Source organism: Oncorhynchus kisutch, linkage group LG28 (assembly GCF_002021735.2).
Source record: "Oncorhynchus kisutch isolate 150728-3 linkage group LG28, Okis_V2, whole genome shotgun sequence".
Taxonomy (NCBI): domain Eukaryota; kingdom Metazoa; phylum Chordata; class Actinopteri; order Salmoniformes; family Salmonidae; genus Oncorhynchus; species Oncorhynchus kisutch.
In genome coordinates, this window is record NC_034201.2 from 18544965 (window position 1) to 18558359 (window position 13395).

The following is a 13395-nucleotide window of genomic DNA, read 5'->3' on the forward strand; positions in this document are numbered from 1 at the left end:
TTTGCCATCTACGTAACATTGCAAAAATCAGAAACTTTCTGTCCAAATATGATGCAGAAAAATTATTCCATGCTTTTGTCACTTCAAGGTTAGACTACAGCAATGCTCTACTTTCTGGCTACCCGGATAAAGGACTAAATAAACTTCAGTTAGTGCTAAATATGGCTGCTAGCATCCTGACTAGAACCATTTTTTTTTATCATATTACTCCAGTGCTAGCCTCCCTACACTGGCTTCCTGTCAAGGCAAGGGCTGATTTCAAGGTTTTACTGCTAACCTACAAAGCATTACATGGGCTTGCTCCTACCCATCTCTCTGATTTGGTCCTGCCGTACATACCTACACGTACGCTACGGTCACAAGACGCAGGCCTCCTAATTGTCCCTAGAATTTCTAAGCAAACAGCTGGAGGCAGGGCTTTCTCCTATAGAGCTCCATTTTTATGGAATGGTCTACCCATGTGAGAGACGCAAACTCGGTCTCAACCTTTAAGTCTTTACTGAAGACTCCCCTCTTCAGTGGGTCATATGATTGAGTGTAGTCTGGCCCAGGAGTGTGAAGGTGAACGGAAAGGCCCTGGAGCAACGAACCGCCCTTGCTGTCTCTGCCTGGCCGGTTCCCCTCTTTCCACTGGGATTCTCTGCCTCTAACCCTATTACAGGGGCCAGTCACTGTCTTACTGGTGCTCTTTCATGCCGTCCCTAGGAGGGGTGCGTCACTTGAGTGGGTTGAGTCACTGATGTGATCTTCCTGTCTGGGTTGGCGCCCCCCTTGGGTTGTGCCGTGGCGGAGATCTTTGTGGGCTATAGTCAACCTTGTCTCAGGATGGTAGGTTGGTGGTTGAAGATATCCCTCTAGTGGTGTGGGGGCTGTGCTTTGGCAAAGTGGGTGGGGTTATATCCTTCCTGTTTGGACCTGTCCGGGGGTATCATCGGATGGGGCCACAGTGTCTCCTGACCCCTCCTGTCTCAGCCTCCAGTATTTATGCTGCAGTAGTTTTTGTATCGGGGGGCTAGGGTCAGTTTGTTATATCTGGAGTACTTCTCCCTTCTTATCCGGTGTCCTGTGTGAATTTAAGTATGCTCTCTCTAATTCTCTCTTTCTCTCGGAGGAGGACCTGAGCCCTAGGACCATGCCTCAGGACTACCTGGCATGATGACTCCTTGCTGTCCCCAGTCCACCCGGCCATGCTGCTGCTCCAATTTCAACTGTTCTGCCTGCGGCTATGGAATCCTGACCTGTTCACCGGACGTGCTACCTGTCCCAAACCTATTATTTGACCATGCTGGTCATTTATGAACATTTGAACATCTTGGCCATGTTCTGTTATAATCTCCACCCGGCACAGCCAGAAGAGGACTGGCCACCCCTCATAGCCTGGTTCCTCTCTAGGTTTCTTCCTAGGTTTTGGCCTTTCTAGGGAGTTTTTCCTAGTCACCGTGCTTCTACACCTGCATTGCTTGCTGTTTGGGGTTTTAGGCTGGGTTTCTGTACAGCACTTTGAGATATCAGCTGATGTACGAAGGGCTATATAAATCAATTGGATTTGATTTGGTTTGTTGTGCCTGTCTTGGTTTGCTTGGACCATGTTAGTTCGTTGGTGATGTGGTCGCCAAGGAACTTGAAACTCTCAACCTGCTCCACTACAGCCCTGTCGATGAGAATGGGGGCATGCTCGGTCCTTCTTTTCCTTTAGTACACAATCATCTCCTTTGTCTTGATCAAGTTTAGGGAGAGGTTGTTTTCCTTGCACCACATGGTCAGGTCTCTGACCTCCTCCCTATAGGCTGTCTCATCGCTGTCAATGATCAGGCCTAGCACTGTTGTGTCATCAGCAAACTTGATGATGTTGGAGTGTCGTGCCTGGCTGTGCAGTATTGAGTGAACAGGGAGTACAGGAGGGGACTGAGCACACACCCCTGAGGGGCCCCCGTGTTGAGGATCAACATGGCCAATGTGTTACCTACCCTTACCACCTGGGGGCAGACCATCAGGAAGTCCAGGATCCAGTTGCAGAGGTAGGTGTTTCGTCTCAGGGTCCTTAGCTCATCTGGTAGGCTTGTGTCACTGGTCAGCTCTCGGCTGTGCTTCCCTTTGTAGTCTGTAATAGTTTGCAAGCCCTGCCACATCCGACAAGCGTCAGAGCCGGTGTAGTAGGATTCAATCTTAGTCCTGTATTGCCGCTTTGCCTGTTTGATGGTTCGTTGGAGGGCATAGCGGGATTTCTTATAAGCTTCCGGGTTAGAGTCCCGCTCCTTGAAAGTGGCAGCTCTAGCCTTTAGTGCAGTGTGAATGTTGCCTGTAATCCATGGCTTCTGGTTGGTGGTGTACTCCTCAATGCCATCGGAAGAATCCCGGAACATTTTCCAGTCTGTGCTTGCAAAACAGTCCTGTAGTTTAGCATCTGCTTCATTTGATCACTTTTTTATAGACCGAGTCACTGGTGCTTCCTGCTTTAATAATTTCCATGGTAATGTACAATGTTCATTCAAAAGATGTTGATGTGGCTCAAGCAATGGAATCTATTCTTTGGTTGATTAAACTAAACTGACATCACAGCACATATTTTAGCACATATTTTACTTCCTGCTTTGCTCCTATGGGTACACTCACAATGGCTGCCAGTCCACCCATTATGCAAATATTTACATGGATGGGGATGCTCGTTTTATTCATTCCATTTCTATGGCAGCACATGCAGTCATTTTTTTTTTTCTATTCGAATAATATTGGCTGTATTGGCTTTCCAATTATCGTCATCCAAAACTCCATGACTGTCACAGCCTTAGTTTCTATGTTGGTACTACTGAGAAATTAAGATTGTTTCACTGATTACTGGTAGGCAGGGATCCACACAGCCCTCAAACGTTAGTCTCTGCAGGCCTGGGTGCTGCGCCAGAAGCCTTAGCACCCCACTGAAAACACCTGAGGACAAATAACTGCCTGTATATCCATCTACCACATTATGCCCCAGCCCTTTGTCTCTTTATACCCCCTTCTCGCTCTTCTTCTCTCTCTAACACAGCCTTTAGCCTCTCCCAGAGAAAGAGGATGAAGCAGGGATCATCTTTGACAGGATTGTAGCACCACAGAGCGTGGATACAACTTGAATGCCTCCGTAATGCAATCAGAGCACCATTACAGAGCAGGAGCGACTACTTGCCTGACTGACAGAGAGAGGAGATACAAGAGCTGCTGTGTGTTTCACACTACTATAAAGAAGAGAGCTTGACTGAATGGGTTCAAGCAAGCATGAATGAGGGTAGTGAGAGCCAATGTAATTGTACACATGAAACCTGCTCTGTTTAGAATGTGGGAATCCAAAGGGAGCATCAATGTGTATGTAGGCATCTGATCTGTGTGTGTATTGTGAGGCTGTCATCACCATGTAAAGTGTGCAATCGTCAGGGTGTGTTTGTTTGTATGGGTTTATGTTGCTGTTTTTCACACAGATAAGTTTACCTCAATCACTCCACTCAGTGACCTCTGACCCTCAGGACCCTGGGATATTGAGCAATAAGTGTGATGACATCTGCACCATTGAACGTCTTGATTTCATAACTTTTAAAAGTCTTTTGATCATACAAGACCGTGTGAATGATTAAGCTGATTTACTCAAGCGCTGTGGGTGAATCACTCAAAGTCAATGACAACACACTTTATCTGACCATAACGTTAGTTCAGACAAAGGTTTCTTGCACTTTGCCAGGCATTATTGAATGTTGTGGTCGGTTCAATTCGGATCTTCTCTGATAATTACATGACAAGTGACTAACCATGATGACAACACAATATTGATCATAACTAGCTGCTTCACTGTTGCAGTTAAGAATATGCACCTGTAGTGACCCATGTGTGGCAACAACTACTAAACCTTCTCTGCTTAGTTCGAATACACTTTGTCTGTTTCGGATTAATGTATAGCTAAGTACACAAGTACAATATAGCAGAAGAGATCTGATGGGACAGACACGACAGCCTAGCGATTTACAAACATGCATCATCATCCCAACAGCAACATGTTTTGATCTCAGGACGAGAGCGCACGAGGTGCTCGCACACCTACTTGTCAAAGTGTGCGCGAGCTAAGTAGCTAGGCTAGCTACTACATGGCAATAAGTACAACACGCTAGCTAGTCATGTAACTGCATATTTCGGCTTCAACGCATGTCTGTCTTTATTTACCTTACAAGGAAACGGTAGAGTAGAAGCAACTTTTTCCATAGCCAAGTTCCTGATACTCGGGGTGAGAGGGCCGCGACAAGTCGGACAACAACTCAGCTTTTGACGACATTGGTTGCAAACAAGATGTCCGGCCTGGCATTGCAGAATCGGTGGTAGAACGTAGTCAAAACAAACCGGGCACTCGAACAAGGCTGTAAGTTCAGCAGATTGTCCATGTAGCGATGCTGAGGGCAAGGCAACAGCAGCGACAGGTAGAGCCGAGCCAGACCCGGCCACAGCTCCTACTCCGGCGGCTGCAGCTGAGGCAGCAGCTCCCCCCGAACCGCCGTGCTTTCCTCCGCCTGCTTTCCCGGAACCGAGTCCTCCGCCCCCACCGCCCGCAGAGGACGGGCGGCTCATATCGATTAGTTCAGTTCTTTAGGATAAACCCAGCGCGGAGTCTGAAGCCCAGATTCCTGTTTACGCACTCCTCTGAGTGGCATTCAGACTACGCTCCAAGAAATCTCCAAGCCCCCGGGGACAAAACATGGTGTCTGAGTTTGATAGAAAGCAGAAAGCCCATTGGAGAGCATGGTTTGGACTGACAGCTTCTGCACCAATTAGAAAGTGAGCCTGGGTGGTTACGTAATGCGCACTGTGCACACAACAGACATGTTGACATGTAGTCACAGACAGAGCCTAAACCGTAATAAGCGAGAATTGTTTGCTGTTAAAGACGATGTGATACCCTCTATATGCAATATTCCAGTCAAGGAAAAGGTAACATACCTTGGGATTACCATATCTAAGGATCAACAGGAAAGATGCTCATAAAATGTTATACCTATTATTGAAAAAACCAAAAAGAAGTTGAACCATTGGTTGCAGAAGGATTTATCCTTGGAAGGTCGAGTATTGCTTTCTAAAGCTGAAGGTATCTCCAGACTTACTTATGCAGCCTTATGCATCCCTTTATCTTGACAACAAAATAGGTAAAGCAGTTGACCAGGTGCTTTTCAACTTCATCTGGAAAAATCATACACATTATATTAGGAAATCTGTCATTATGAACTCATATGAATATGGTGGCCTCAATTTTTTTCCCCTACTTTTAAGATAAGTTGGGCAATTTTTTTTTTAAAGAATCCAACTTCAATTTGGAATTTCATCCCTCATTATATCTTCTCCCGTTTTGGTGGCCTCAATTTTATGTTACTTTGTAACTATAACATTGATAAGATTCCTGCAAAATTATATGCTTTTCATAGACAAGTATTCATAGAGTGGTCGTTAATATAAAAACATAATTTCTCCCCGCGTAGGTATTTCATTTGGAACAATAAGGACATTTTGTATAGAAACAAGTCTTTATTTTTTAAGAATGTGTTCAATAATCATATCTGCTGGTGAGTCAACTTTTTAATGCAGAAGGATTGTTAATAAATTATTATCAAATCAAATGTATTTATATAGCCCTTCGTACATCAGCTGATATCTCAAAGTGCTGTACAGAAACCCAGCCTAAAACCCCAAACAGCAAGCAATGCAGGTGTAGAAGCATGGTGGCTAGGAAAAACTCCCTAGAAAGGCCAAAACCTAGGAAGAAACCTAGAGCGGAACCAGGCTATGAGGGGTGGCCAGTCCTCTTCTGGCTGTGCCGGGTAGAGATTATAACAGAACATGGCCAAGATGTTCAAATGTTCATAAATGACCAGCATGGTCAAATAATAATAATCACAGGCAGAGCAATATCCCTGTAACACCTAGAGAGTTCGCCATAGTCTTTGATGCTATTCCATCTGGAACTCTCATGTTATTTAGAGGTGTAAGCCAGACCTCACCTTCTTGACCTATCCTCGCTTAATCCAGTGGACTCTCCAATAGGGAAAATATGTTTCTCCTTGCTCCCTCAGAACAGCAGATCTATACGTGCTTTATTTAAAAGGGATATTGTATCCATTCCTTATGTCACAAGTTACTGGAATACATTGGTCACTAATATCTGTTGGGAAAAAGTCTGGTTATTACCAAACAAATACTTGCTTGTTAACAAGGTCAAAGAGGTCTCTTTCAGAATGATCCATAAGTATTACCCTGCGAACCTGAAGAAACTCAAAAAATACATTAACATTGATTGTACTTTTTGTGTTGAGCATCCAGAAACAGTTTTGCATTTATTTTGGCATTGTCTACTTGTAAAACAATTATGGAAAGATATTCACAGTTTTATAACTGTTAATATTCTTGATGACTTTTGCTTTCTTTATGGGAGAATGTGCTGCTCGGTTTCCTTAACTATAATAAAGACAAAGAAAAACAATTTTACCCCATAAATCTAATTATGCTAATGGTAAAATGTCATATTCATAAATGTAAATTCACTAATAAAAAAAACACTCTTCCGTGTTTTCTATAAGGAATTCGAGCAGTACATTAAGACCATTCTACATTCTTCCAATAAGAAAGCTGTTAAAACAATCAATATGTGTGTTGTTTGTTGTACCCCCTAGCATATGTTATCATTGTCTATTTATTTACTTTTTGTATGTATACAGACTTTTCTACATTGGTAATAAAATAATATATATATATTTTTTTTAAGTGACAAATAGAACATTTATTTTTATTTTTTATTAAACAGAAACATGCTAAACACAAAAAACAGAACAGCCAGAGGGATTCCACAAAGAAGTAAGAAAGAGAAAAAAAAATACAAATCCACATTATATCAATTCAAATACAGACATGTATTTATTTATTTATTTTATTTTACCTTTATTTAACCAGGTAGGCAAGTTGAGAACAAGTTCTCATTTACAATTGCGACCTGGCCAAGATAAAGCAAAGCAGTTCGACAGATACAACGACACAGAGTTACACATGGAGTAAAACAAACATACAGTCAATAATACAGTATAAACAAGTCTATATACAATGTGAGCAAATGAGGTGAGAAGGGAGGTAAAAAAGGCCATGGTGGCAAAGTAAATACAATATAGCAAGTAAAACACTGGAATGCTAGTTTTGCAATGGAAGAATGTGCAAAGTAGAAATTAAAATAATGGGGTGCAAAGGAGCAAAATAAATAAATAAATAAAAATTAAATACAATTGGGAAAGAGGTAGTTGTTTGGGCTAAATTATAGGTGGGCTATGTACAGGTGCAGTAATCTGTGAGCTGCTCTGACAGTTGGTGCTAGTTAAAGCTAGTGAGGGAGATAAGTGTTTCCAGTTTCAGAGATTTTTGTAGTTCGTTCCAGTCATTGGCAGCAGAGAACTGGAAGGAGAGGCGGCCAAAGAAAGAATTGGTTTTGGGGGTGACTAGAGAGATATACCTGCTGGAGCGTGTGCTACAGGTGGGAGATGCTATGGTGACCAGCGAGCTGAGATAAGGGGGGACTTTACCTAGCAGGGTCTTGTAGATGACATGGAGCCAGTGGGTTTGGCGACGAGTATGAAGCGAGGGCCAGCCAACGAGAGCGTACAGGTCGCAATGGTGGGTAGTATATGGGGCTTTGGTGATAAAACGGATTGCACTGTGATAGACTGCATCCAATTTGTTGAGTAGGGTATTGGAGGCTATTTTGTAAATGACATCGCCAAAGTCGAGGATTGGTAGGATGGTCAGTTTTACAAGGGTATGTTTGGCAGCATGAGTGAAGGATGCTTTGTTGCGAAATAGGAAGCCAATTCTAGATTTAACTTTGTATTGGAGATGTTTGATATGGGTCTGGAAGGAGAGTTTACAGTCTAACCAGACACCTAAGTATTTGTAGTTGTCCACGTATTCTAAGTCAGAGCCGTCCAGAGTAGTGATGTTGGACAGGCGGGTAGGTGCATGTAGCGATCGGTTGAAGAGCATGCATTTAGTTTTACTTGTATTTAAGAGCAATTGGAGGCCACGGAAGGAGAGTTGTATGGCATTTCTTAAAGCAAGCCGTTTTCCATAAGTAATACAGGCTGAGCGGATACAACATGTCAGCAGTTCCCAATATTTTCCATATTCTGCATTAGATGTAGCTAAATTTCAGTGAACAGAAATTCGATTCTTAATCCCATTTTTTAAATCATCATGCAATAGCAATGAGTTATTTAATTTCCAATAACCACCAGAGTATTTCTTATCATCATAACTGCACATTCTTACAGTCAACCATATGACTCTAGGATCCGTCAGGACTGCAGGCAGTATTTTTACCTCTAGAGTGTTGGGCTCAAGGTTATCACCCACAAGTCAATTCTTGATTGTAGTGAACGATCTCTATTATTCCACGTGTATTGTTTCTCCACAGGGTTTTTAACTCTCCATATGTCAATTGAGTACACACAGATAGAACCTACCTCAGTGTAAAATCTTTGATGTAGTCATCTTCTTTGAATATTTATTGGCGGATCCCAACCAACGTTTCAGATGCATATACCGCCACCTACTGCCCTGGAGAGTGAGGCCGGCCTCATATTACTATCCTACAGTATATTCTCCTACCTATCCCTTTACTGATAAAATAGCATAAATCCCTACTAACCGCCCTCATCCCATCTACCGACCCAAAATACCACCTAAACCCCATCCCTGTCCAAAGTCATAAAATTCACAATAGGGGAGATTGGGGTAAGTTGAACCAAAGGGTTAGTTAACCAAAGGGTTAGTTGAGCCACCCCTTGTTTCTAGGAAACCATACACAAAATGAATCATACAACTAAATATTTAAGAAGGGGTCTTCATTTCATTGCGTCTGTGATGGAAAAAGTGGTAAGCAAGTTTGACTTTGTGAAAGAAAACAGATTTTCACAAAGTCAAATTCATGTATTGCGTCATGATGGTTGTATCTTAACCAAAGTAGATTGTTTTAAGATAGTTGGGAGTCTCTATAAGCTACAATATGAGGTCCTAAGCCAAGTGCATCATTGTAGCTGTGTGGCTAATATCGTCAAAATGTTGGCCTTTGGGTAAATTGATCCAATGGCTGTCACGCCCTGACCTTAGAGAGCCTTTTTATTTCTCTATTTGGTTACGTCGGGTGTGATTTGGGTGGGCATTCTAGTTTGTCTATTTCTTTGTTGGCCGGGTATGGTTCCCAATCAGAGACAACGATAGACAGCTGTCCCTGATTGGGAACCATACCCGACCATCAAAGAAATAGACATTGGGGATCATACTTAGGCAGCCCTTTTTCCCACCTTCAGTTGTGGGAATATAGTTTTTGTATTTTGTTGTTTTTCTGTGTTATTTTTAATAAAGACAAATGTACGCCTACCACGCGGCACCTTGGTCTCCTTCTATCAACGGACGTAGCAATGGCCACCATATACCATACAAATGATTACATTTTGATTACCTATGCATAGTATGTTTGCAATGTGTGATTCATACGAACTCAAGATTCAACTCTAGTGCATTTTTATGGTTACAGAGCAGACATCATCATGCCCTGTGTATGAAAATGTAAAACATGCAAGGGTTTAGTCCCCCTTGAGGTTCCTGAGAGAGCAGCCAAGAAAGTGATAGAAGAGAAGAAGTCCATTTGAGCAGCAGCACAGTAGCGGTGTGTGGGGCAGCTCCAAAATACAGGTGTTTTAGCCTAGCTCAGTGCTTTCTGTGGTGGTGGGGCAGCTAGCAGAAAATATGGAGAGTAGGGGTTGGTAATGTTCTCTAGTTGCGCCGTGATTGGCTCAGTGTTCTGTCACTCATGGGGGCATTACGTCAACACAAAATCTACAGGGAGAGCGCGACAATTCAAACACCTTGGGTGCTGCCGTAGAGTTACATTAGAAGTGCCCATCCAAGAAGGCTCAAGGTCATTGGCCACAGATAAAATGATGTCATATTATGTTATATCTACAGTAGCTTTGATTGAACTGATCATGTCAACATCATACTTTCAAAATCTTAGCAGGCTAGCAGTCATCATGAATCAAGTCGGCAATCTACTGGCAAATCCTTTTCAAGCCTTGTCATATGAAGAGAAATGATGATGAGAAATTATAGATGAAATGTATTGGTGCTCATCGGCCATTGGACATAAACATTACACAACAAGTTGGAAAATGCAAATTCAACAATGAGTGATTTGGAAGGAATCTGGCTAACTGCAAGCGCTGCAAAGAAATCACTAACCTGCTATTCAGTGGAGTGGGTGTGTGGTCCAAGTCTGGGTTTAAGGGTCTCTTTTCCAAGCTTAAAACGATAAACATTCAACATTGGCCATGCTGTCAATCCAGCATGACTTCTGTCGCATTCAAAACAACTGGAAACTCCGACTGGGAAAATATGTTTTGAACAGTCATCCAACTCGGAATTCCAACTCGAGAACTCGGGCCTCTTTCTAAAGCTCCAACCTGAACATCACTGATGGCATGATTTGACCTTGTTTTTTTCAGAGTTCCCAGTTGTCTTGACAGCACCATAAATCCAGAGAATGCCAGACCTTGATCACAAAGTTTGATGACAAAATTTGCCCATGTAGGACCGCCGCGCCACCTTACTGTTCAAGTGAGCACAGCACAACAACGGTGAGTCCAAAAATGTATTGTATGCTGCTGCATTAAATGATGTAATATGCCAGGAAGATATGTATTCTGTAGCTAAGAAGGTAATACTAAGTGTATGTAGTGTAGTAAGCTGTTAGTAGCCCGTGTGCCTCATCCTAATAATTTCTCTAAATGGCCTGTTTTAGAGAAATGTCCTCATCGAATATTGTAATAGCTTTCATCTGCTTATATTCCCCCTTTATTTATCCTACGGTTCTGACTTGGTGTACATGGAGAATACTGTAAGAACGGCCCATTTTCTGAATTCTGTCGCTGTACATTTCAAAAGTGCTGAACAAATAGTTATAGTAACTTCCTAGCTCGCTCATTAATGTCTTAATTGAAATTACGGTTCGCCTCTTATCCGCTTGTCGTCCCCTTATGCCATAGTTTGTACATCTCAATTGTCAGTAGAAACCATATTTGTTTAAGCAAGTCAGCCATATCAGCTATGTTTTTTTAAAGGCAGTAAATGAGGCTGAATGATCTTTCCCTGCCAGACAAGGCTCCGCTGATAGCCAGGTGTAGCATTGGTAAGGATTCACTCTATGGTGCTGAAAAGAAAGCTATGCTGTTGGGACAGCTTTATGTTGGCCCTAACAGTTTGTGGGTGCCCTTTGTCACCGTTATAGAGCAATTAATGTATTGTTTAGTGTTGTGGCTTTGCTGGCATGCACCAAACATTTTTTTGTTTGTTTGCCCCACTAAGATTGACATGCTAAAATTGCCACTGTAATCAACATAAGCTAAATATGATGTGACTGTCCACGGTTCTGATTTCTGTATGCGTGTGTGCGTTCGTACAAGTAGAAACACATGTTGACTCACCCAACTTGTAGAGAAATGTCAATGCCATCCTCCTCTTTCATGTTTATGAAACGGTCTATCACTCTGTCATACAGTATACATTTAAATGTTTTGCTGTCCTAGGCTACCTGGCTAAAATGTTTGCTCGCTAGCCTATCTTCCATTCATAGGCAACGTTAGCTAGTTAACATTAGGCTTATTTTTAAATGTTTTACTTTAACCTTTATTTAACTATACATCTAGTTATGTATTGAACTTCCATCCTCTCAGGCCAGGGGCACAACAATGTATGAATTAATGGTTAGATCAGAATCGGTGTTATAATCATTGACCAGTACGGAGAATTAAGTAAAAGTCCATATCCCCATCTCCATCCATGGCTAATTTAGGAAACGGACAATTTTAGCTAGCTGGCTAACTAGCCACCGGAGGACAACAACACAACCAAATGCAACAATTCAAATTTCTGACTTATGCTCTCCATGGGATTTGACAGGAGTGATGTCAAATCCAAGCTGGCTTGCCTTGACACTTTTTGTTGGTGCGCCAGGACCATTCACAATTGAGCTCGCACAGTTTAGCTCAACGTTTATTGGCACATTTTTTATACATTTTTTTATCGAGGGTGGCTAAATGTCTCCTGGCTTCCCTTGCCTTCAATGGTTCAATCACTCGGATGCTTTCTCCTGTGAGATACATTTAGCCTCTTGCGAATTGAAGGAAAATTATGAAACACAGAGAGACGCAAGATACATTATATTATAATTTTAAATTGAATTTAAAAAAAAATGTTGTTGGAAGCCTGGCTTCCCTTGGCAGCGATGAATATACGCCACTGCAGAAGCAAGGGATGAAAATAGACTGAATGACACTGTATGGCTCATTTGGTAAAACATGGCACTTGCACCGCCAAGGTTGTGGGTTCGATGCCTGGGGCCACCCATACGTAAACTGTATGCAAGCATGACTGTAAGTGGCTTTGGATAAAAGCGTCTGATAAATGGCAAATATATAGTGAGGTACATTGACAAAAAAAGATAACAAACACACACCTGCGCGAAGGACTGGCTATAATAGAGTATCAGAGGCATACAAGGTCTTATCTGATGAAACGGAGTCTGAGCTTGCTAAGAATCTTGAGTACCGGTTTCATGGGCTTAGTAGCCTCAAATGCAGAGAACTTGCTTACTCATTGGCACATCGAAACAACATTCCTCTCTCAGACAACTGGTCAAGAATTTGAAGGGTAAGCGCTATTGAGCAGAGATAGTTATATCTGAATGTAGGCATATATTTGAATGTAGGCAAAAATAGTGTTTAACATGATTTTTTAATGACTACCTCATCTCTGTACCCCACACATACAATTATCAGTAAGGTCCCTCAGTCAATCAGTGAATTTCAAACACAGATTCAACCACAAAGACCAGGGATGTTTTCCAATGATTTGCAAAAAAGGGCACCGATTGGTAAATTAGTAAAAATAAGAAAAGCAGACACGGAATATCCCTTTGAGCATGGGGAAGTTATTAATACACTTTCAATGGTGAATCAATACACCCAGTCACTACAAAGATACTGGCCTCCTTCCTAACTCAGTTGCCGGAGAGAAAGGAAACCGCTCAGGGATTTCACCATGAGGTCGATGGTGTCTTTAAAACAGTTACAGAGTTGGTAGAGAGGCCAGACTGAAGCCACTCCTCATTAAAAGGCACATGACAGTCCATTTAGAGTTTGCCAAAAGGCACCTAAAGGACTCTCAGACCATGAGAAACAAGATTCTCTGGTCTGATGAAACCAAGATTGAACATCTCTGGAGAGACCTGAAAATAGCTGTGCAGCGCCGCTCCCCATCCAACCTGACAGAGCTTGAGAGTGTCCGCAGAGAAGAATG

At 42.3% G+C, this 13395-nt stretch overlaps 1 protein-coding gene across 1 annotated transcript in view; it reads right to left on the reverse strand.

The window, feature by feature from the left end:
• The window catches only part of LOC109873152 (E3 ubiquitin-protein ligase Siah2-like), a 49166-nt gene extending 42399 nt beyond the window's left edge, over positions 1-6767 (reverse strand). Inside the window, exon 1 of the mRNA XM_020464718.2 lies at positions 4186-6767. Within this exon, the coding sequence (XP_020320307.1) occupies positions 4186-4584 (399 nt within the window). The 5' untranslated portion in view covers positions 4585-6767. The remainder of the gene's footprint in view (positions 1-4185) is intronic.
• Between the last annotated feature and the right edge of the window lie 6628 nt (positions 6768-13395).